The sequence below is a fragment of the Amyelois transitella genome, chromosome 10 (assembly GCF_032362555.1).
Source record: "Amyelois transitella isolate CPQ chromosome 10, ilAmyTran1.1, whole genome shotgun sequence".
NCBI classification, from domain to species: domain Eukaryota; kingdom Metazoa; phylum Arthropoda; class Insecta; order Lepidoptera; family Pyralidae; genus Amyelois; species Amyelois transitella.
In genome coordinates this window covers 9,331,959-9,356,836 of record NC_083513.1, presented here as the reverse complement: position 1 = coordinate 9,356,836, position 24,878 = coordinate 9,331,959, and the positions used below count along the sequence as shown (strand labels likewise).

General features: G+C 35.5%; 2 protein-coding genes across 2 annotated transcripts in view; both read right to left on the bottom strand.

Moving 5' to 3' along the window:
* The window catches only part of LOC106133116 (probable 2-oxoglutarate dehydrogenase E1 component DHKTD1 homolog, mitochondrial), a 45,989-nt gene extending 36,593 nt beyond the window's left edge, over positions 1–9,396 (bottom strand). The window contains exons 1-6 of the mRNA XM_013332735.2: positions 9,067–9,396; positions 7,638–7,764; positions 5,976–6,141; positions 2,087–2,303; positions 1,412–1,573; positions 160–233 (exon numbers count right to left, since the gene is read on the bottom strand). Of these exons, the coding sequence (XP_013188189.2) occupies positions 160–233; positions 1,412–1,573; positions 2,087–2,303; positions 5,976–6,141; positions 7,638–7,764; positions 9,067–9,193 (873 nt within the window). The 5' untranslated portion in view covers positions 9,194–9,396. The remainder of the gene's footprint in view (positions 1–159; positions 234–1,411; positions 1,574–2,086; positions 2,304–5,975; positions 6,142–7,637; positions 7,765–9,066) is intronic.
* A 1,660-nt stretch (positions 9,397–11,056) lies between these two features.
* Positions 11,057–24,226, bottom strand: LOC106133070 (sodium channel protein Nach). Its single transcript, XM_060946272.1, has 12 exons — positions 24,151–24,226; positions 23,464–23,638; positions 21,743–21,847; positions 21,217–21,411; positions 20,360–20,563; positions 19,585–19,720; positions 16,827–16,931; positions 15,340–15,538; positions 14,814–14,867; positions 13,607–13,685; positions 11,708–11,832; positions 11,057–11,151 (listed from the first exon to the last, which is right to left on the bottom strand). The coding sequence occupies exons 1-12, from the start codon at positions 24,224–24,226 to the stop codon at positions 11,057–11,059; spliced, it is 1,548 nt and encodes a 515-aa protein (XP_060802255.1).
* Positions 24,227–24,878: the final 652 nt, after the last annotated feature.

Here is a 24,878-nt window from a genome sequence, read left to right as displayed (position 1 = left end):
CGCAATATTTGACGGGTGACGAATATCAGGTATTTAAGAGGGTGTAACCCATTGAAAAATAACATCCTTTAGTCAACCCTGAGAGCCAAACAGTGAGAGATTGAAAGGAGATTCACTTTGACACACGCATACGAAGGTAATACATTCAAATAAACTCACCTCCAAGTGTGATGGATTATTGAGCAAAGAAAACCTGACAGTTTTTCCATTCACCAAAATGTCTGCTGAAGCGCCTAAAATAACAGAAAACATGTTAGAAATAAGATTATTTAAATAGAAACGTAGGTCTGTAAATTCTAGGGAGAATTTGAAGTGATTTTCTTTTGACTATGACATTGTCAAGAAACGCCCTTATGTTAAATGCGTACAAGTAAATTATACGTAGTTAAGTAGATGCTTAATAAGAAAGTGAATAACTGACAATTTTTAATTTCTAATTACCAAACTTATACTAAACCTTAAATATATAATATTTTAAATAGAGAAAAAATATTTCTTTATTATGGTGTTAGACATTCAGAAGTAACAAACTTAATTTTCGTTATTCCCACGAGAGCGAAACGCCGCGTTTCTAATCAATTTACAAATTTATTCACACAAGGCTTGAGAAAAGTAAAAGACAAATGCATTAATATTTTAGTTGCAAAACAGGCCTTCGTTTAAGTATTATACTATAGTCTTTTAAAAGATATCTAACACAAATACTAGTTGTACAGCAATTTCATTTGATACAACCCAAATAGAAGCCCCGCCAATTTCCCGCGGGAAATCAAATTGTACCCGGTAACAAAAGTTTTCTTAACATATTTTGTTTACAGAATATTAATATGTTTGTAGCCATTATTTACATGCTTTAAAGGTTATTTTATGTCAAAACTTGTTATCATGGCGGATTTTACATCATCACATCATACATAACTTATAAATGCGACAGTTACAGGGCAGACGACAATTGGTCGCTGTGTTAAAAACTATTAACCACGACAAATAGTCTAGATTAGTAAGTGAAACCCTAGGCTCTAAAGCAAGACGAGTTCACCTTGCAAAGTCATACATACATATGGTCACGTCTATATCCCTTGTGGGGTAGACAGAGCCAACAGTCTTCAAAAGACTGAATGGCCTCATTCAGCTATATGGCTTAATGATACAATTGAGATTCAAATAATGACAGGTTGCTAGCCCATCGCCTAAAAAAAGAATCCCAAGCTTGTAAGCCTATCCCTTAGTCGCCTTTTACGACATCCATAGGAAATAGATAAAGTGGTCCTATTCGATTTTGTAGTGGTGCCGGGAATCACACGGCACTAATGCAAAGTCATGATGTCGACAAAATGGTATTTATCTGTCTTACATTATTCCGACATCTATAGTGGAGGTATCTTGAAGACTTAAATGTATCGCAGCTTACCCAAATGGGTCGAAATATCACAAACAGCATTAGCATCGTCCGGGAATTCCGGTTTCCCGGAAAACTTGCTGAAGATCTTGACCGGGGGGCACTGCAGCAAGCCGCTGAGGACGTTCAGCTTGCCCCGGTGAGCCATACCCAGGATCACTTGCTGGACACCCTCTGAAATAAGATATGTAACTAAAACCTCAGAAACTATTCAAGTTTCTGGACTGCGTGATAATTGGCAAAGTAATCGAATCGTGAAACATTCCTAATTTTTGGTTTACTCTTCTCTCACAACATTTTTCACGAGAATATACATACATACATATGGTCACGTTTATATCCCTTGCGGGGTAGACAGAGCCAACAGTCTTGAAAAGACTGAATGGCCACGTTCAGCTGTTTGGCTTAATAATTGAATTGAGATTCCAATAGTGACAGGTTGCTAGCCCATCGCCTAAAAAAGAATCCCAAGTTTGTAAGCATATCCCTTAGTCGCCTTTTACGACATCCATGGGAAAGAGATGGAGTGGTCCTATTCTTTTTTCTATTGGTGCCGGGAACCACACGGCACGAGAACATAGCTTTGAAACTCTAGTAGTAATCCTATTACTTATAAGACAATATATACCTGTATACATAATAATTAACATAAAAGGCTTTATTACACTGCAATGCTTTCCAATTTACCTGAAGTAGTCAATCCAAACAGCGTGGAGAAGAATGTGAGAAGAGACTCGGCACCTTCGCCACAATATCTCTTGACCGTGGGGAACTTCACCCCCAGGAACTTGTCCCAGGCCTGGGAGTGCAGCATCTCTTTCAGAATCTCCACTCTTCTGTCCTTGTCCAAAGAGTCTTTGCCATTTTCGACGCGCTGAGCGAACCATTCACGTTCGTTTTCTGTCTAAAAGTAAATAAAATATTTGTTTTATTTTTCAATCAAGGGGAAAATCATTGATATGGAATTCTTATTTTAGGATATGGGCTAGTAACTGGTCGCTGTCTGAATCTTAAATCCGATATTCACCTATCCAGTTGAACGCAGCCTTCGAGTTTTCAATAATTAATTAGCTCGGTTTACTCTGTAATGGAAGAAAAGTTTTATAACATAGCTTTGTCCTTAACTTTTGAAGATAAAATAAAAAGAATTATATGGTAGAGTACGGTTTACGATTTCGTACGGTTTTGTTTTGCAGGTAAAAGACTGAGCGAACAATCTTGAAAAGATCGAGAGACCACGTTCAACTGTATGGATTAATGACGGATTTGAGATTAAAATAGTGACTGGTTACGAAGAAGGAAGGATAAGCATTCCCTTAGTCGCCTTTACGTCTCCTTCCGTCCTTTGTCTGCGTTTACGGGAAATATATCCCATTTTAAAGTGTTAGTACTCACACAGAACCAAAATTTCGTAGGTAATGTTTTCTATCCACTTTTTCCTAATATTACTTCTTTTATTACACACATGAACTATCTTTCCCGGAAGGGTAGGCAGAGTTTTTCACTTGCCACAACAAGTTCATACTTACATATCTTTTAACATACGCGCGTATAAAATTAATATAAATCAAAATAATACACGCTGATTGCCGATACTCAAGAGAAATTGAATCATTTAGCATGAATGATCTTCTCGTGGGTGACGTGACGTGAGCAAAATTCAGCATTGTTGCTCTCAAATCCAATATAGTAACGTTTGAATGATTTTTGGCCGTGTTTGTGCCGTGTGGTTCCCGGCACCATTACAAAAAAGAATAGGACCACTCCATCTCTTTACCATGGATGTCGTAAAAGTCGTGATCATATGTATGTTTGTATGTTGAATGATTTTTGTATAGAGCCTATGCATGTATTAGCATACGACTGAGGCTCAGCGTGAGTGAGACTTAAAATGCCCCTTATATCCGCTCCAACGGAAAATTTGGGAAATCTTAGTGCACCTCTTTAGAACGAGAACAAGTTAGAACAAGAACTTGATATTCTTTTTTTAGTCGATTGGCTAACAACCTGACACTTTTTCGGTCTTAACTCTATCATTAAGCCAAACAGCTGAACGTGGCCTATCAGTCTTGTCAAGACTTTTGGCTCTGTCTACCCCGCTTGGGATATAGACGTGATTTTATGTATGTATGTATGTGCACCCCCTAGAATAAATATAGTGAACCAACTTGCCAAATTTCTATGAAAAAGTTTATATGATAGGTACTTAACTCTTAAATTTAACCTGCATTTTATACTTATTTCCAGATAAGTAAGCAATTAGATTATTTCGATTTATATTTTAGGTGTACCTATTGGAAACAATACAACAAAAAATTATAAAAAACTTGTAACCTTTTATTTTTACTACGCTTTTATTAGCTTAGGTTGTATGTATGTATGTATGTAACGGAATCTTTGAGCTTAATTTTCACTGATTTCTAAACGTCTGATCAACTTGGAACTTTGCACACGTATCAAGGACCGATGACAATGCAATATTTTGATAAGAGTTTCTCATTATCCTTATTAAAACTGCCAGGATTAATAAATTCATTTTTAGATCCTTCGTATGAGAGTAAGAGAGACAGAGATAGCACCAGTGCCAGTAATCTCCATACAAGAAACCAAGAAGTTCTGACGTATAATGAGTCAAAAAGAGATGTAATATATTTTCATATAATGTTACTATTAACCTGAGGCTTCTTTATTTCATCGCATTGCTCCATTTAGAATTACCATTAGAAACAATAGTAGAATTAGTAGAATATTTTAAAACAATAAAAAATATATAAGTAATAAAACAAAAGTAATAAATGAAAATTGAACAACTAAATTGAACAATAATACAAGAATAAAGTTACTACCTACAGAACTTTGCGATATTTAATACGTATTTAACATATTAATGCAATTCTTGAATTAACATTAGGTATCTTTTGCCTATTTATAATAGCAACACTGTAATACTCGTTTGGAAAATGAGTGACAGTTTATTTATGTAAAATAAGTTTTGCAGTAAGTTTTGATTGAATTCGATTCGAACACCTGTAAACTTTCTGTTGTTTTTTACCGGTGCCTGTGTATTTACCTATTTGCACTTTGTTTTGTGCTGATAACTTGTCGTTATTTGGAGTTTGGAATCTTCCGTTGAGTCGAGCTTTGTTCTTCCGGATATTCGTGTGATTTTATCATCTGAGATTGGACTCTGACTGTGTTTACTGTGTTGTGCAGATATTTTGAGATAGGACTCCTGTAAAAAGTACCTTATTATTTGAGATAGGAGTCCCAAGTTTGTGTTTGTTTTTGTGAAAGACAGATTTTACAACAAAAGTGCCACGATGTCTTCAGATAAACTTTGTTGCGTTCCTGGTTGTACAGGCAGTGGAGGTATGTTTGAAATATTTTTGTTCCTGTATCAATCTGCCTCTTAATCTTGTGGTTTGATTCCTGGCAAGGCCACAATCGAAAATAATTACGTTTGCTGGATAGTCAAAAATATTATTAACAGTGATTTATCACTATACAATTCTTTTCAACTGGGTTTAACAATCATCATACATACATATAATCACGTCTATATCCCTTGCGGGGTAGACAGAGCCAACAGTCTTGTAAAGACTGATAGGCCACGTTCAGCTATTTGGCTTTAAGATAGAATTGAGATTCAAATAGTGACAGGTTGCAAGCCCATCGCCTTAAAAAGAATCATGATGATGAGAATATTATGAGATTTAATCCAATCAGGCCACATATAACTTTAAGAAAGTTAGTTGTGAAAACCTCCGGCGATGGGCGCATGGTTGCGAAAGTCTTTTCTAGTAAGATAGTTATACCAGAAGTGTTAACTTCCAAAAAATAATTGTATAAAAAAACTAAAAAACTACCCGTTTTATTGCAAATCGAACTAAAAAATAGAAAATAAATAATAGTTTAAAAAAAACTAAAAAACTACGCTTTTATTGCTAATCAAACTAAAAAATAGAAAATAAAAATTAATGACAAAGGAATTCAGTAGTAGCAAGTCGAACAATCAGTTATAGTCAGTTGTAGTAGTAATTATCTCGGATTAAAATTATAACAAAATTAAATTTATAAACAAAACAATTTAAATCAGAGTAAAAAGCGTGGGGTGCATTTTACTTCATTTTCATAACTCTCTTGTCATAAATATATGCTAATAGAATGATTTTAATATTTACTACATCAGGCACCTCACGCTTTTTACTCTGATTTAAATTGTTTTGTTTATAAATTTAATTTTGTTATAATTTTAATCCGAGGTAATTACTACTACAACTGACTATAACTGATTGTTCGACTTGCTACTACTGAATTCCTTTGTCATTAATTTTTATTTTCTATTTTTTAGTTTGATTAGCAATAAAAGCGTAGTTTTTTAGTTTTTTTTTAATTTGAGTATTACTCTACGAAAACGATAGTTAAATTTCGTTTTGTATCAAAACAAAATCGAAAAATTGTAAATGTTTATAAGATTTTTTCTTTTATTTTGTAGCAAAAGTTTCTTCACTACTTCATATTATAAAAACTATTAAACGGATTCAGTACTAAACCTATTTGGTCGTTAAATCCTTACCTCGAGATAGGAGAATTCATAAGATATAGGTCCGCAATATATATTTTCTAGTTCATCGATAAGGTTTCCGGCCGTCCGCCTGCCCTCGTGCCCGTAAAGCAATCCTAAATCCACCTGATCTTCAATCTGGAGGCCGTATCTGGATAGGCTGAGCTCCTTTATGTTCCTGCAAAACGTGTTCCAATATATCAATGGTAGATCTAAAATACTTAGCTAGTATTAATAAGAAAAAAATACTTAATGTAAATAATAGGGTAGTGACTTAATCCATATCCATGCTTATATTTATTAAAATACGGCTTTACCGCTGGACCGATTTCAATGAAATTTGAAAGTATGAATACAGTTAATTAAAAAAATATTTCTTTTTCAATTCCCACAAGAACAATAGTTTAGATATTTAACACGCACGATGGAACTGATCCAATTATCATCTGTGTGTGACTGTACCTACTCTATTCTTAATTCACAAATACGAGTTAATCGGGTCTTAAAGGAAGATGCTTCCAAGTGATATAAATAAGTAGAATATAAAGGAAATGGAAGTCTTTTATCCCAGATAATGCTTATGGATGTGAATATCAAATACGCCGTCTGCGAACGAAGATGGGAATTATTGCTTCTGCATGTCAGTGTAGGATTTACTCTTGAAATGTACCTAAGTATTTTCTTAGCGCAGATACTAGTGAGGTCTATCTATCTATCTGAAGTTTATAACTAGATACTGAATGATAGATATAAAATAATTTACTAGCTAAATGACACACAAATACGATCAAAGAAAAATGAGAATAAAGAATAGACTGATTGCGATACGAATTTATCGTAAAACTACGGCGTTGGAATTCAGTATGGAAAGCAGGCAGGTTTTGATAGAAATCAACAAACATTGCACCAATACAACTTAGACATTTGAAGTACAAAAGATATGCAGAAATCTCAACTTTAAAAATTTATAACTAAGGTAAAAACGTAAAAAGTCCACTAATGAATTAAATGAGTTATCGTTGGTGTTTTTCAAAATATTTAAATTTATTTCTTACTGTCTTGGTGTTTACTTTCATAATCTTACATCATTCCGATATCATCAAATTTGATGTGATCGAAAAAGTTACGTTGTTTGATAAACATCTTCCAACTCAATTTTATGGCAAAAATATTTTCAAACCCAATTAACGTATATTGCGCCAGATGTTGGATATATCTGTCTCTGGAAGCAGAGATTTTTTGAGGCCTAAGCAGACCATACCAGCATACCATTATTAATGTGAAGTCTGCATACTATACCATAGACATCCCATAGAAGACCCTAAGGGCCCCTAAGGACGGGGCGGTGTACCTACAGTGTCATAGAGCATCGATTTTAATAATCAACATAATGTTGTATGGCCATATTATGGATAATTATTACTCAGAGTAGCTGATGTTTACTGGATGTCAGTATGGATGTTTATTACTCTTTCACGCAAAAACTACTGAACCGATTACGATGAAATTTGTTATATAGGTAGCTGAAGACCCAGAATAACTTACAACTGGCTACTTTTTATCCCGGAGTCCCCGCGGGAATTCCACACAGACGAAGTCGCGGGCGGCCTCTAGTTATATCATAATGATCAACTTAACAAGGGAAAAATTTAAGAACGTTCGATAATTACTCACATATTTTCATTTCTGTAGTCCACATTGTCTATGGTAGCTTTGAGATGACCGTGTGTACGGTACGCATTGACTAGTTGCTGCGCGCGGCAGTTCTCGTATCTCCTCACTATAACATCTTCCGGTATATCTGTATAATACACGTGCAATATAAAGTCCTGAGTACACCAAAAGCAGATCAGTAGCAGCGTAGCTCGAAATCGGACTGCACCAAGTTGTAATACAAGAAACCCTTCAAAGTCGTCACACCGCGGCGTGGGCGTAGAACAGTGCGAGCGAGAGCAGCCGTTTCAATTTGATGTGATGAATTCAAAGAGTTTCTTGTTATTACATCTTGGTACGGGCTTTCAAACTGTATTACTTTTAATGTACTCGGGAATAATTGTCACAATCCTTCCTGAATAGTCCTGGTAACGTGCTCTTTGGAATGTAGTCCGAGGGGATGGTCCTGGGTGTCAGGTTCTTACATGTAGCAACTCCGTCTGACTTCTCCAACTTTTGCAGGGGAAACTAATTTATATGAGGTCAATGTTACACATCAATTTGCCTTGATATGTAGGGTTTCACGATGATTTCCCTCACCGTAAGAGCATCGGTTAGCAATCTAACATACATACATACATACCTATGGTCACGTCTATATCCCTTGTGGGGTAGACAGAACCAACAGTCTTGAAAAGACTGATAGGCCACGCTCAGCTATTTGGCTTAATGATAGAATTGAGATTCAAATAGTGACAGGTTGCTAGCCCATCGCCTAAAAGAAGAATCCCAAGTATATAAACCAATCCCTTACGGACCAATTGATTAAATTCTTTGTGGGTTTTGTCATACAAAAAAAATAATTTATCTTGTTTTCATGTACATACGAGTATTATCAGCATTTTCTTGTTTTCCATTACAACCTTCCAGATATCAATCATTCATTTCTTGTCTGAATAATTAACAAGTTTGATGACTCTACTAATTAATCGCCAATATCGTTAAACACAGATTACTCTTATAATTGATATTGGAACCACTTTAGGCAGTCAATACTATAAACAAAAAGTTAACACGTCTTTTTTAAATATTAAACTTGATATGTGCAATTAATAATGGAAAGACATAAAACTGAGGGACAACACAAAGTTTTTTATTTATTAATTTTTAGGTGTAACATCATAGTAATAATAAAGGTAAAAATACGCTTCAATAAATTTCTTCTTCTTATAAACGTTTTTTATAAAAATAATAAGCTTAGTACGTTTTGTTATATTTTTTAATTCCTGTCACAAGTTCTGACAAAAGATGCTTGGACATTGTAGTACACCTATGTGTGCTTCAGAGTGCAGTTTATGAAATATTGAAGCTGTATTATGTTTTGTTTTATTTGTAAAAATATCCTAAGTTTATTTTCGAAAGTATACAGGACAATGGCCTATTGACCTACCAGTTTCATTCACACTCTGTGGTCGATGCCCGAACACTCCTGCCCCAGAGTGATATTTCACTCTCTCGTACACCCGGCGTTTCTTCCATCGCATCAGCTGTCTCCCTCCCACTTTAAACACAAACATATTTCTTTCTCACAATCCCAATGTTAATACCACAAATTCACTATTTCATTATCAAAATATTCGAAATTCAAATTCTAAAGTCAAGGACTTCTAAATTTAAACATAATGCGCGAGAGTGTATCTCCGCGTTTCGAACAACACTGGATCTATTTGTAAAAGAGACGCAAGATAATTTTAATGGAATTATTGTCATTTTAGACAAGGATAGCTGACACACGTAACAGTAAGCGATTGTTTACACAAATTGAATTGATAATATTGTGACTTAACATTTGTTAGATAAGGTCACGATATGGGGATATATCTTATCATTATTGTTTTTAAATAAACAACTGGTTTTGTTACCATGATGATAATTTCATCATAAGCTATTACTGTTGGCAACGTTTTATTCCAATACATATAATTTAATACATTTCCTGTAAGATGCATCACTTTAGTTTCTTATCATAGAGTTTTGGTTACTGATTAAGTACATTCTCAGCCGAACTATGAATCCGTCAGACAGGTTCGAAAATGGAATCCAAATCTTTTTATTTCTGATAGTAAAGGTGTTTTCAATCTTCTACTTACTGTTAACTACATCCTTGGTACAAGAAGTCTTTTGTTTGTAGCAAGTTCAGACAGATGATACCACTCCCGCTCAAATAGGACATTATGGTGTTCAAGCATAGCCCGTTACAAAAAGCATTCAGCAGCGACTTTCAATCACGCCCTTTATTTTAAAATATTACTTACATCAATACATAGGCAACCACTTATGCTCCCTTTTGTACAAACATTTCAAAAAGTAAATACCTCTCTCTCATCCTGGGGTGTTCTCAGTTACACCCTCCACCACAAAGCTTCGAGGGCTGGCGTCTGATGATTCCTACTTCTCTCTTTCAACTTCTTTTGGTCTACCGCATATTCAGTTCTAAGAGCATTAGCATGCATATTATCTTTCGCGACATTAAGCCAGAATTTCTTCGGCCTATCCTTCTGTAGCCGTGCCGTGCCTTCGGTGCCGTGTGGTTCCCGGCACCAATAAAAAAAGAATAGGACTACTCCATCTCGTTTCCATGGATGTCGTAAAAGGCGACTAAGAGATAGGCTTATAAACTTGGGATTCTTCTGTTAGGCGATGGGCTAGCAACCCAAACATTAAGCCAAACAGCTGAACGTGGTTTATTAGTCTTTTCATGACTGTTGGCTCTGTCTACCCCGTAAGGGATAAAGACGTGATCATATGTATGTACCCTTCTGTACGGACATGGACTGACATTTGTACCCCTGAAGTAAGTACCTATTTATAAATAAAACAAATACAATTTACTTGAAACGTGTTTTAATTAACGCATTTACATAATGTACGTATTTCAATCTACAACTAAACGTCCAAATATGATTTATTTGAAAAAAAGAACTTAATCATAAGGTAAATTTTATTAAGTTTCGTGCATAGAATTTGATTAAGATTACTATAGTTTCGTGCGATAAGAGTTTAGCAGTGTTATGTTGCATGTATTGCTATTTATATTTTATAAAGGAGGTCCGGTTTTATTTCCAAAAATTTAAATTGAACTTCAAAAAATAATTTTGGAATTGAAAGAAAGAAAAATGTTATTTGTTAAGTTCATAAGAACATTTCATAGCAATCATTCATAAGCAACAAAAACACAAACATTAAACGTAAAACAATTTGATACTTAGGTGTTTAATGATTATTATAGTTACAACCTTTTTTCTGATAATATTTTTTATATATTTTATTAATGATATATTTCCTTTTTTGAATCTTACAATATTAACATTAAAACTAATTATAAACTTTATGTTTTATTTTAAAAATTTATCACACTTCATACAGAACATCAAAATATATTAAGAATCACGCCGTATAAAAAAAAGATAGAATATTTCCAATATACTCAAAAGAGAAGCTCCAAAAAACACGCCGGCGACGCCTCCGATGTCCACTGGAAAATTAAAAAAAAAGAATTCGAATTCGTTCGAATCTCAATTCTATCATTAAGCCAAATAGCTGAACGTGGCCATTCAGTCTTTTCAAGACTGTTGGCTCTGTCTACCCCGCAAGGGATATAGACGTGACCATAATGTATGTATCTATGTTCGTCATCCTAGCTTTGTCCCGTTTGAAACCTTCTCGGGAAAGTACCTCGCCTTGTTGTACTATGATCTAAGAGTGAGCATGGAAAAGTAACTCTCATCATATCTACGGTTGCTGCACAGTTTTTACACTAATGTCCTTTCGTTTTTATTGCCAAAACATTAAATTTCGATGAAGATTCGCCAACGTACAAAAATAATATTTTAACCTTCCTCTTGGTATAAGTCTCAGACATCCTCACCTCTCCAAAGAGAAGCCTATCTTTCGCAGCCTTTGCAGGAAAACTTAATCCATTTTGAGTCATGATCGTTAGGGCATTGGTTTGTACTCAACAACTAATGTATCTTTATTATTATATTTAAAATTCTAAAAAAAAGTAAGATTTAAAAAAAAAAAAATATTACCAACTAATCCAAGCGTGTGTCGTATGGCCACCCTTCTGACCATGGAGTTGGGAAGTTCTCCCAAGCGTATTTCCACCCTGGACCCCCTGGCGGACAAGGTCTTCGGAACATCCTTCGTATGGCGTCTAGAAGAACAATAGGCAACGTTATAGCTGGCATGAAATTGGACATCCATCTATAAGATATCATATTAAGATACCCATCTCTTTCTCATGGATGTCGTTAAAGGCGACTTAGGGATTGGCTTAAAAACTTGGGATTCTTTTTTAGGCGACGGGTTAGCAACCTGTCACTATTTGAATCTCAATTCTATCATCAAGCCAAATAGTTGAACGTGGCCATTCAGTCTTTTCAAGACTGTTGGCTCTGTCTACCCCGCAAGGGATAAAGACGTGACTATATGTATGTATGTATGAAATTGGATACATGCTCCATATGATTTGCGTGCCCGAACATGTTGTTTAGTTAATTACTCATTACTTTTAATGCTCTGCCTCATATACATTTTCAACTCTTTTACTAGTATAAAAGAGTTGAAAATATATAATGTTACCATGTAGTTAACCATTTTATTTAAGTTTCTATGTTAGGAAGTTTCAAAGACAATTTAAATTCAAAAATTTTCCATAAAATTCTATATACTTTCCGAGGTGATTTTAGTGACAAATTGTTGTCATAGTTACATCTAGAAATCATCTAGGGAGACTACGGGTTTGTCCCTTTGCGTCATGTGTTCGTCCTTTATCATAGAAATGAAATACGGCCTTTTCAAGACAGTCCATTATAAGGTTTAGGAGTTATTGTATTTTTTGTCCTAAAAAATATGTTTGCGAAGAATTACCAAAGTTATGAAACTGTAGATCTTGACCTTGGCTTTTTTCGCGCAAAAAATGACATGCAGTCTGTACTTATGTATGTTTGTTTTTCTATCACGTCTATATCTGACTGTAGAAAGGGCCAACAGTCTTGAAAGGACCTTTGGGTCCTTGGGGTGGGTTGTAGGCGAAGGGAAAAACCTGACACTATTAGAATCTCAATTCCATAGTATAGTCATTCAGCTGAACGTGGACTATCAGTCTTTTCAAGACTTTATTATGTGTAGGTATGTATGTTCACCAAATTTCAACTTTCAACCATCCATTATATTACTCAGTAATGGCGGAGTTTCATGTAGGTATTGAAATTCAAATCAAAGATTTCTTCACCGCAAAAACATTGGCAAGTCTACTGAAATTCGTTTAGTACTCGTGTTTTCAAAGATTAGCAATCAAATCACAGAACTACGCCCTCAAACAGATGGAGGAGATTAAAAAACTTTGGGCAAGATTGGACACAAAGAATAATATAATTTCTCAAAGACTTTGCTTTTTCGAGTGCAGTTTGTTTTGCCATATAGATAGATAGATAATGATTTGCCTTATGACTCCATCATTAAATAAATTTATTATGAAATTTTACTATAGGTTAAACAACGCCACAAATTATTATAGAATAGTATTTTTGTGCCGTGTGGTTCCCGGCACCAATACAAAAAAGAATAGGACCACTCCATCTCTTTCCCATGGATGTCGTAAAAGGCGACTAAGGGATAGGCTTACAAACTTGGAATTCTTTGTTAGACGATGGGATAAACATTTTCTCATACTAAATACATGTAGTCACGTCTATATCCCTTGCGGGGAAGACAGAGCCAACAGTCTAGACAAGATTGATAGGCTACATTCAACAATTTGGCTTTTGGTTGCTAGCCCATCGCCTAAAAGAAGAATCTCAAATTAATAAGCCTATCTCTATAGAGGTGGTACTACTCTTTTTTTTATTGAAGTCGGGAACCACACGGCACTCTCTCAATTTATGTAAACAATAATTGAAGACATTAAGATCCTATGTCTCACTTACACATTGAAGATATGGACCACTTTATAATTCACTTCCTCGCACGCCATCGGACAACTACATGGGTAGCTCGAGAACTGATCTGTAGGAAGAAGAGTTGTATTTATAAAAAATAAAAAGTGTAAGTACTGTCTGGTGCCGTCTGGTTTCCGGCACCAATACAAAAAAGAATAGGACCACTCCATCTCTTTCCCATGGATGTTGTAAAAGTCGACTAAGGGATAGGCTTGTAAAATTGCGATCCTTTTTTTAGGCGATGGGCTAGCAGCAACCTGTCACTAAAATTCCATTATTAAGCCGAGTAGCTGAAAGTGGCCATTCAGTCTTTTCGGGACTATTGGCTCTGTCTACCACGTAAGGGATATAGACGTGACTATATGTATGTATGTATGTATGTACTGTCTGTTAAGAAAGGAAAATTACAGTGTGTGGCCAGCTGTTTCTGTTTTTGCTCTGTAAATATATGTAAATGTCAATCAAGATAATTATGATATATGTACGGTTCCTTCGTATTCAGGATTCTAGCTTTAGTCGCCATTTACGACATCCGTGGGAAAGAAATGAAGTGATTATATTCTTAAGTATCGAAAACCACCGGGCGGTTTTTATTGATTTTCATTTTAAAAAATCAGTAAAAATATTTACTTTATCATAACAAATTCAATTCCTAAATGGTGATTGTCTTATTTTTTTGTAAATTCTTATCAATTTATGATTGATCACGTTCTGTCTTCAAAAGATAAGCTAATTTGAATACAATTTTCAGTAACGTTAAAGCAATAATAACTCAGAATATTGAGTTTACATTAGACCAGATATTTTTAATGGATTTCTCTGTACCTATTGGGAATTTCCCGAAAATTCTAACACTTCATTTGTATACCTATAATATTTTAGAACAAAAAAATATGAACTGATTTTACCTCAGGTAAAGTTTAGGTAAAAGTAATTTGTTGATAGATAATGTCATAAAAATTAAGTCATAAAAACTATATTTAATTAAACACTTAACAACATAAGATAATATTAATAACTCATCCTGGCAAATGGTCAGGTCAAGAGTACTCGAAACCGCCGAGTTGTGGATGTACCGAAAGAAGTATGCAGGGATCGTGGCAAGTGGAAATATGTAGTCTCTGCCTACCCCTCCGAGAAAGTATATAAGTTATTGTAGTGTTATGTAACGACATAACCGGATTTAAATACTTACCTTTAGTTTTACTGAGACATTGAATTTCGTCAGCATTGCAAAACGGAAGATTTCCTAAAAACATTGTCAGATTAGTTATGGTATATATATACATATATACTAGCTTTCAACCGCGGATTGGTCCGCATGAAAAGTACTTTAGCTCTTTTTTCGTATTCCACACTATATGTATGCAGAATTTTATAGAGATCGGTTGAGTGGTTTTGACGTGAAAGCCGGACAAACATTTTCTCATTTTATATTGTTAGTATCGGTAGTATGAATTAGTTTTAGAAGAGCTCTGCAACGCAGCTTGTGGTTTAATTATATATAATTCCTGATTTTCCCATTCCTGTGTGAAGAAATAATAATAAATATACACGGGACAAATTACACAAATTATAGATAGAAAAATAAGATAAAAGAATACAAGATAGAATTGAGATTCAAATAGTGACAGGTCGCTAGCCCATCGCCTAAAAAAGAATCCCATGTTTGTAAGCCTATCCCTAATAATCGTAATTTCAACTATGATTGTATTATTTACTTATCCTTGGCATCAAATGATGCGTGCAATTGCAATAGTAGTACTGCGCCATGGCCCTGCAGTATAGCATGCAGGTGCTGTAGGTGTACCGGGAGAAGTTCCAGTAGACCGCGTGCTCAGGCCACTCGTAGGGGAAGAGACAGCTGCGGGCTGCGGGCGTCATTGGAGTCACGGCTTGGTCGCTCGTGATCAGGTCCGCCTGGAAAGTCAGCCTCAAATTCATCAATCGATCTTCTTGTGGTAAGCTTGGGAAATTGTCTTTTTGTCATGAGGTTATATACAGTCACGTCTATATCCCTTGTGAGTTAGACAGAGCCAATAGTCTTGAAAAGACTATAACCACCACCAGCTTTAGCTGTATGGGTTATGATGTGACCGGGAATAAAGCCAGTAGGGGCAAGAAAAAACGAAAGAAGGATGGAAAGTGGAAAGTGAGTGACCTTTTTGAGAAAGATACTTTTTATGTATGGAGTTATTGAACATTACCAATAGGCTATTTTACACCATGTAAAAAAAAATATAAAAATGCACGTATGTTATAGATTTTGTAAAAAATAAAAGAAAAACATCGATCATTATTCATAAAAGTGCAATATGGATTTTATAATTCAATTTAAAAAATCCTCTTTTTTAATCTGTTCTTCAAAAGTCGAAAACGCTATCCGCCATGTTGGGTACTGACGTGACGTCATACTTTTAGTAAACAAATATCGAATCGAAAACATATTGATGATGTCAGGCTCTGTTTATTTTGAAACTTTAAAATTTCTATCACGTTTTTGGGTTTTTACTCTTTAATAATTTAATAGAATCATGGAAGACGGTTTTGTGAAAGCAGACAATATAAATCTACCGAGGATTAATACGTTGATGGTGGCGAAATTTTTTGCGTCCAATCCCGATTTCTGTTCTGCTGAGTTAAGAAATGTTAAAACAGCGATGTAAGTATTTATTGTATTAAACATTCTCTTACAATACACAATTATAATAGGTAAATTATTACACAACCAATCCAACATAACCTATTTTTTGTATTGTTTACTAAAAGTATGACGTCACGAGTCAAACCAGCATGGCGGATGGCGTTTTCGCGCGAAAATACAAAATCATAAATAATAAATCGTTTTTAGAGCACTTTTCGGCTTCAAAAAATTTTAATAAAAATTCTATAGGTATAACACAGTCTCAGGATTGATTTAAAACAGTTTTCAAAAAAGAGTGTAATAGCCTATTGATTTATAAAAATGCAATAGAAGTATATCAAATAGGGGCAGACAATACATTTCACGCAAATTTACTTGTATAAATAATATGTTTAAGAGGAGTTAGTACGAGTTTTACTCAATCGAATGAGTCGAGTAAGTAAACGCAAATTTGTATGTGATTTAATCAACGACACTAATGTTCCAATTCCATACAAATTCGATTTCGATTCGAGATCGAGTAGAGCTCGCACTTACACTGATGTGAAGAAACTAAATGTCTACCTTCAAGATGATTTCCAGATCAGTGATGAGGGGCACCGACATCGGCTTGCCCAGTGGGTTCTCCATCGCGACTGAGACCATGTCTTCTGGAGAGTGAACTCTTAACTAAAAACATAAAAAAAAATTCTTGATACGGCGGATCTACCTCAGTCGCCATAGACAGGTGTCAAATGCTTGGAAGCGTTTCTATATAACGAGCCTAAGATTATTATACCACTAGACAGCGCGTTGCAGCTAGAATAAAAATGTTCCCCTTTTTTTTTTTGTCGATGTCTGTTCCATACAACCATCGCATAAAAAGAACATATCACTCCATTCATTTATTGATTACATGAATAATCACGTCTATATTCCTTGCGGGGTAAACAGATCCTGCATTCTTGATGATATAATAATAATGATTTATTTCATCTTGGGATAACACAAGAGCTTGCTTGAAGTGACCTAGAGAATAGGCACATTGATTAAGTGCAGATTTTACCATCCATATCCATACATATAATAAAACTGTAACTCAACTTTGTCTGTACATTGAAGATATTTAAGAAAAAAAATTATAAGGGGTCTTTTTAGGGTCAATAGAAGCCAAAACAATTTTTTTTAGAATTTTTGTCTGTCTGTCTGTCCGTCTGTCTGTCTGTATGTATAATAATTTATAGCTTTTTATATTGATTCAAATCAAAAATGACGAAGTTCCATACAAACTTGCACCCCCTATTTCATCCCCTTGGGATAGAATTTCAGGATAAAAAGTAGCCTATATTCTAATCCAGGTAACTAACTATATCTGTGCCGAATTTCGTTCAGATCCGTTCGGTAGATTTTGCGTGATGCGCGTACAAACATACAGACAGACAGACGGACAGACAGACAGACAAAAATTCTAAAAAAAATTGTTTTGGCTTCTATTGACCCTAAAAAGACCCCTTATAATTTTTTTTCTTAAATATCTTCAATGTACAGACAAAGTTGAGTTACAGTTTTATTATATGTATGGATATGGATGATGATGATGATGATGATGATGATTAAAAATAGCATTTTATTGATTTAATTCATTATGCTTTGTTTATTGATTTAGTTCCCGTGGTTTAGGTATTTATTTTTTGACCACCCGATACGAGATGGCGCCTCATGAGAATTTAAGAAATAACACGATTGTAGCCGCCGGAAAATTTTTAAATTAATTAAGTTTTAATTAAGTAATTTTAGTTCCGCCAGTACTTACTGTTTCACCACATCTTTAAGAATATTTTTTTTATGTATGAGAAGATTTTTTTATGTAGGTAGTTTGACGCACCCCGCATCGGCGACGGTTGCCATGTTCCTCAAAATTAGCAGGAATAACACACATATAGCAACGTCAGTACTTACCGTTTCACCATTGATTTAGTTCCCGTGTTTTAGATATTTATTTTTTGACCACCCGATACGAGATGGCGCCACATGAGAATTTAAGAAATAACGCGATTGTAGCCGCTGGCAAATTTTTTAATTAATTAAAAATTCTTTTTTCATTGGTTTAGTTTCCATGGTTAAGACATTTACTTATTTGGAGAAAATAACAGGGAATCGCATTATGGGTGGTACCACTGTATTATTTTGTGGTGATTTCCGCCAGACTCTACCCGTAATAAGCCGAGGTACTAGAGCTGATGAAGTAAGCGCATGTCTCAAACGATCCATACTCTGGCCTCAGGTTAGGAAATTAAGTCTAACACGTAATATGAAAATTATATACCAATCCATAAATACAGTTTTAAATAGTACCGATACTACAACTTATCCGGTAGAGTTCCTTAATTCACTTTCGGCATCTGGACTGTCCGCGCATACAATTGCACTAAAAGTAGGCATTCCAATTATGTTGCTACGCAACTTAACGCCGCCGAAACGTTGTAATGGGACTCGCCTTAAAGTGGGGTCGCTTCATAACAATATTATAGAAGCTAAAATTCTTACTGGTTGTGCAGCTGGTGAAATTGTTTTTATACCGCGCATTCCCCTCATTCCCAACAACTTTCCATTTCAATTTAAGCGTGTACAGTTTCCAGTGGCTATATGTTTCGCGATGACAATTAACAAATCGCAAAGTCTTGGAGCAGCCGGAGTCGACCTCAGGACGAATTGCTTCTCACACGGACAGCTCTACGTCGCTTGCTCACGGGTCACCAGCTGTGACAGTTTATTTGTGATGTCTCCAATGGGCAAGACAGCAAATGTTGTATACAAAGAGATACTTTAACTTTCCATTATTATACTTACCTTTTTTTGTCTTTAGAATTTATTCGTTTTTTAACAGCTGCGCCCCCGGGACTTTGCTTTTGTAGGAAAAATAAATTATGTTCTATTCCAGGCATTATTCTTCCCGTGTACGTAAGTTTCATCAAAATCTATCCAGTTGAATTTGCATGATTGAATAGCATCCTCAAACACGCACTCACGTAGGCACATCTATTTTTTGCATAATATTAGTTTATGTCAATGCAAGGCTCTTAATCTAAGCAATCTTTTTATGGAAGCGAAATTAACGCAGGCGAAGCCGCGGGCAAAAGCTAGTTATCTAATATGGGTTTGGTTCCCTTGTACAGGTTGCGGAGATTAAACAGGTATCGCTTCATGTAAAAACCTGACTTACCCAATCCAGAAATATAGTCAAAAGGTCACACCCCGGTCTCCACTCCAAAGAGATGAGAATTTAATCGCAATTAACGCCAGGACGAAGCAGATGTTCCCGAGGAATAGATGGCCAACTCACCCCAATTTCTTCTTTGACGTTGAACACAAGGGCTGGCAGTAAGGGTCCATCTCGTCGGCTTGCCTTCAAAACATGGCCGTGCAATCTTGAATTGAACGTGAAACATAGACCGTACTCGGTTTCCAATGGGAGAAACCTGATAAGTTGAAAGTTAAAAAACATTAAGCTTCAAATTTCTGGACGATCATATGTCGATCTTTAAATCATAGTCGTTCTTTCTCTTATTAGCAATTCTTTGAAGTAAATTATCCGCGCTGATGCCTGTGTAAAGATTTGGCGTAATTTCTTCGGTCCGGAGAGCCGTAAGGTTCCCGGTTCTTTAGAATGAGGACCACTGCAGCTCTTTTTCATGGATGCCGTAAAAGGCACTTAAGACACATTCATCTAGTGCAGTTTTTACTATGATCCAGTATTAGTTAGTCGAGAAGAGATGGGATTCGCTTCGTGTAAATCCAATCCTGGCTCATGGTCAGAACGCGCACCCCTCCACTTCAAAGAGGTAGTAAATTTTACCGGATTTACGCCAAGAAGTAGAACAGTTTATACGGTCTAGAATGTTTTTGATGTCAGGTATAAACTTGAGTCTTTAACTGCTTACCAACACTTGATTGATCCATGAACGGTCGACCCACAGAATCTTTACTCCCTGAACGTTTCACCCACAAATATTTCACCAACGGCTTAACTAATGTCAGGATGTTGGCGAAACGTATGTGGGTGAAATTCATAGGTGGAATCGATTGTTGATAAACCGTTTCAGACTCTTGGAACTTACCGGTCACAACATGGAAAATGCTCTCCTTTAAACCAGCAGTCAGTCATGATGTCTTTACAAGGAGACCTTATCTGTTCCACAGCATCTAAGAAGTCCACCATACAGGTGACATTCATCTTACAGTCGCACCAAGTTTTGCAGTATTTGAGGTAATAAAAACTGACCTCCTTGTAGAATGTTACCAGGCTTTTGGGTAGACCGTTCCTGTTTTCATGATAATAATGTCAAGTGAAGTCAAGTCTTGAAAGCTCAAGACGTCAGTATGTAGTATCTTTAACTTAAAGCCTCTAGATTTGGTAGTTTAAAAATGTCTTCTGAGAAAGTTCTACATTTGAATAAGGCACGTTCCTACCATTTCATATAATGTCTTTAATTTAGGGGTACATTTAGAGAGGATTTCCAGAACTTCCCGCAGGAACTAAAATTAGCAAGATTTTACATTTCACGCGAGCGGCGACGAGGCCAGTTTTCTAATATAGAATAGAGGATGCTTGATTTCTAATTTAGAATGAAACATGCTTAATTGTCAATTCTAGCCCAGCGATTTGGATGTGTGTTGGTGTGTCTGTCAATACATACATACATATATAGACAGAGCCAGCAGTCTTGAAAAGACTGAAAGGCCACGTTCAGCTGTATGGCTTCATGATAGCATTGAGATTCAAATAGTGACAGGTAGCTAGCCGATGGTGTCTATAAGTGCAACTCCAAGTTTATAAACATATGACTTAGTCGCATTTTACGACATCCATAAAAAGAGAAAGACATGGTTCCATTCTAAATGGTCGGAAACCACATGAAATCTGTTAATCAGTCCTTTTTATAAATTAAGATAACTAAATTTTATTCCTACTTACTTTATTATATAACTCATGGCTTGACCCGAGTCCACTTGCTGGCATACTGTCACGGCCGGGAAAGGCGTCTCGAAGTCGATATAATTGGTGTCCAATACATAGGACACAGCTTCACCAGAATATAGTGCCATTAGTGACCTTAGTATCACTGAAGCGCCGAATCCACTTGCTGATAAGACCAGAATCCAGAATAATCTAGAAAAAAGTCAGTTTGTTCAGGCTTCCACTTAATAAGAACGTATGGACGGCCTATGTTATGCAGTGGTAGAGTGCTTGTCTGTAAAATTGGAGGTCCCATGTTCGGATCTCGACCAAGGCATGATGAGAAATGATTTTTTTTCTAATTAGCCTGGGACTTATACTCGTATGTTTATCTAAGTGTTTATCGTGTGTTTATATAGTATCGTATAGTTAAACACAAGTTTCTAACTAACTTCGACGTTAACTCAGTCGGAGTAATTCGTCCCGTATTTATTATGGAAATAAAATGATCCAAGCCATAAATAATTGTACTGCAAGTACTTACTTTTTAAAAAATGGTATATGTGAGAGGGAGAACGCATGTTTAACTCCATGCAGCGAAGTATTGTCTCCGAAGTAATCCAGTTTGTTAAGCATTTGTTCAAAGTAACTGCAATTAAGAATGCTGTGAGGACGCATATGCTTTAAAACTTCAGTTTACAACAAGTCAGAATTGGTAACATGAAGTCTCTGCTCTGCCTATCCCTCTTGGGAAAGAGGACGATGTTCGGATATAAAATTATAATATACTTACCATCAGATGATGATGGAAGAGAATTGAATCTTATATTGAATAAAAAACTTATGTTGTTAAAGTGTGTCATATAATTTTGCTTAAATGTTCTAAACTCCTTATCTTCTTGCAATCTTGAAATGCATCAATTTTCTAGTATTTGATCTTATAATAAATACCTAATATTCATGAAAGAATTTAATTTTTCAATATGTTGGTCTAGGCGATTCGGTTATTAGTAGACTTGAGTTATCATGATCACAGTATGATAGTCGCAAAATGGCAATTTTCCGGCGGAAATTTGAAAATAGTTATCAATAAATGGTTACTTTAGCTGTCTTCTGCAACGATAACAAGTCATATTTGGAGCTACACTTCTAAAAATAAAATCCAGGTTACACCCTCACCCCTCTTTAAAGGAGCCCGGGGTAAGTTTGTAGGGAAACCTAAACAATATGGATCATGGTACCTCATCCAGTTGCCTGAATGTGCAAGTTTCCTCACGATAAAGGTACTTACTTTTTATACAACGGTATATCGGAAGGAGAAAAGTTCCGATTTTCACTCCTAAATGATTTCAATTTATTTTTTATTACCACAATATCTTCTATGCTGTACATTATGCAAAAGATTCCATGCCATAAAAATGATAGTATTTGTATCATGTTTCAAATTATCTACATTAAAAGTTACATTGATTTACCATCAAGATAAACACGTGTAATATTACAATCAGATATTTGAGTGATTCTTGCTGATAGCACTAGTTACTTTTAATTAATTTTTTTTTTGCTATAAGAATTGTATTATACTCGTATATAATTTGTTGTCTCTTCACGCGTTATCTACTGAAACAATCTTCTTGAAATTTTACGCATTTATAATTGAGAGAGCTTTTATCCGCAAACCACAAAAGAATACGAGTTCAGGCTTTTATAGTTGAGCTTCCTCTTTTAGGCGATGAGCTAGCAACCTGTCACTAATTGAATTTCAATTCTATCATCAAGCCAAACAGTTGAACGTGGCCTTTCAGTCTTGGCTCTGTCTAACCCGCAAGGCATAGACGTGAAAAAACAATAAAGAAACAAACTTACTTTCGGCTTTATAGTTGGGATAGATAGATGGTTTATTCATTAAAGTATATATGTTTGTTTGTGTAAGTCGCTAATGCATTTAGCTTGTTAAAGGGATTCCAGAGCAGGGTAATTAATTTTTTATTGCTCACGCTACGAGGTGTGTTATTGTGCTATAAAATAATCCTACTAATATTATAAATGCGAAAGTTTGTGAGTATTAATCTACCGATACTACCTTCCAATTAGTCTACCGGTCTACGAAGGTAATATTTTCTGTTATCGAGTTAACCGGAGAAAAAATCCTACCAAGGGCAAAAAGTGAATATCGAGTAACGATTTTAATAAAACTACTTATTAAATGTATTCAGCCTTTATTGCTATCAAACTCTTTTTCTCTGCTGTTTACCGCTCAAATACACCCGTCTATTCATGCAGCCCTTCGTTTCGAAGCAGATCCTCTGATCGTTTTCGCAGTCCAAGACGCATGCGCAGCCTGTCACACAGTACGGTACCACTTCTGGGCAATTGGGGGGTGGGGCGGCGTTTGGGCAGGGTATACTGCAGTGCGACTTGTTACAAGGTTTTAAACTACCTGCGGATTACATATATACATACATAAAATCACGCCTCTTTCCCGGAGGGGTAGGCAGAGACTACCTCTTTCCACTTGCCACGATCATAAGTAATTATACCTGCGAATTAATTTGAGATTATTGTAGTGTTATTGCTCCAGCGTAGCTTTGCACGCGCGACGTCATTTTTTTCGCACGATATACTATCGCTGTCCCGTTTCACGTCATTATTAAAAGCGCAACAGCGATAGCTTTCGTGTGATAAAAATGGTGTCGCGCATGCCATAGTTTGGGGGCAGAAGTGGGATATGTACTTGTACTAATAATCCTCTTTTCCGGAAGAGTCTTCTCTTCCGGAACATTGGATGTTTTCTCTCTCACGTAAGAGCATCGGTTAGCACACAAACTGATGAATGTAGAGTCATTGGCATTGTCATTCTTTATTCGGGCACCTTACTCTTTTGACTACCGACGCTCAATTTTTTACATGTGTACATACCTTGACAATAACCAAATTATGCAAAAGACTCACCATAATTCTTGATGACGGATAGGTAGCTATCGAAATGAGGCGAGTCTGGATCTAGATCTATGCAGTCAATAAGCATAATGCCGACAGCAAAAACAATTAAAGATTTCAAAAACATTTTTCGCTTTTTTTCACAAACAAATTTACGCAATGAAAATAAGTTTAACGTTTAAAATTTATAAAAAATATAAATACGGGAAGACATCTGTAGAAGACTTTAAAATGGCAGATATTTATAAAAAAAATATCTTTGGATTTTGAATAAAACCTTCAAAGACAGAGCCTAAGTTTTTCTTCTATTGTACTTCAATCTCTCTTAGATAGAAATCTCCTTAGAGTATCTACTTAATTATAAAAAATCTTTGCATAGAAATAATGACTTTAAATGGCCACATTAATTATTTATTATAACAAATAAACAAAATACAAAAAACTAGATTAAATAAATAGGGGTAGGCAGAGACAGCAGTAACAAGTCCACGTTGGCCAATCGGGGTGCCTTATTCATACGGCCACAGACTTATAAAGTAGAAATATTTCTAAATCTGTGATATGGACAAATTTCGTACGTCTTTCGAATCAAATTTTCTCTTGGGAAATATCATAGAAAAGGTGAAGGGTCACATTTGATATCTTCCGAATGCTATCTACATTTATATTGAGCAGTTTTGAAGTCAACAAGATTCTCGTTTTCATAGATTAATTCTGATTTTGCTACTACGCCTTAGAAG

Coding starts and splice junctions, on each gene's coding strand:
- LOC106133070 (XM_060946272.1), bottom strand. CDS start 24,226: ATGCTTATTGACTGCATAGATCTAGATCCAGACTCGCCTCATTTCGAT. Junction 21,412..21,742: donor CATATACCATTTTTTAAAAA/GTAAGTACTTGC, acceptor ACTTTTTTCTAG/ATTATTCTGGATTCTGGTCT. Junction 11,833..13,606: donor GTGGTCCATATCTTCAATGT/GTAAGTGAGACA, acceptor TTGTTCTTCTAG/ACGCCATACGAAGGATGTTC.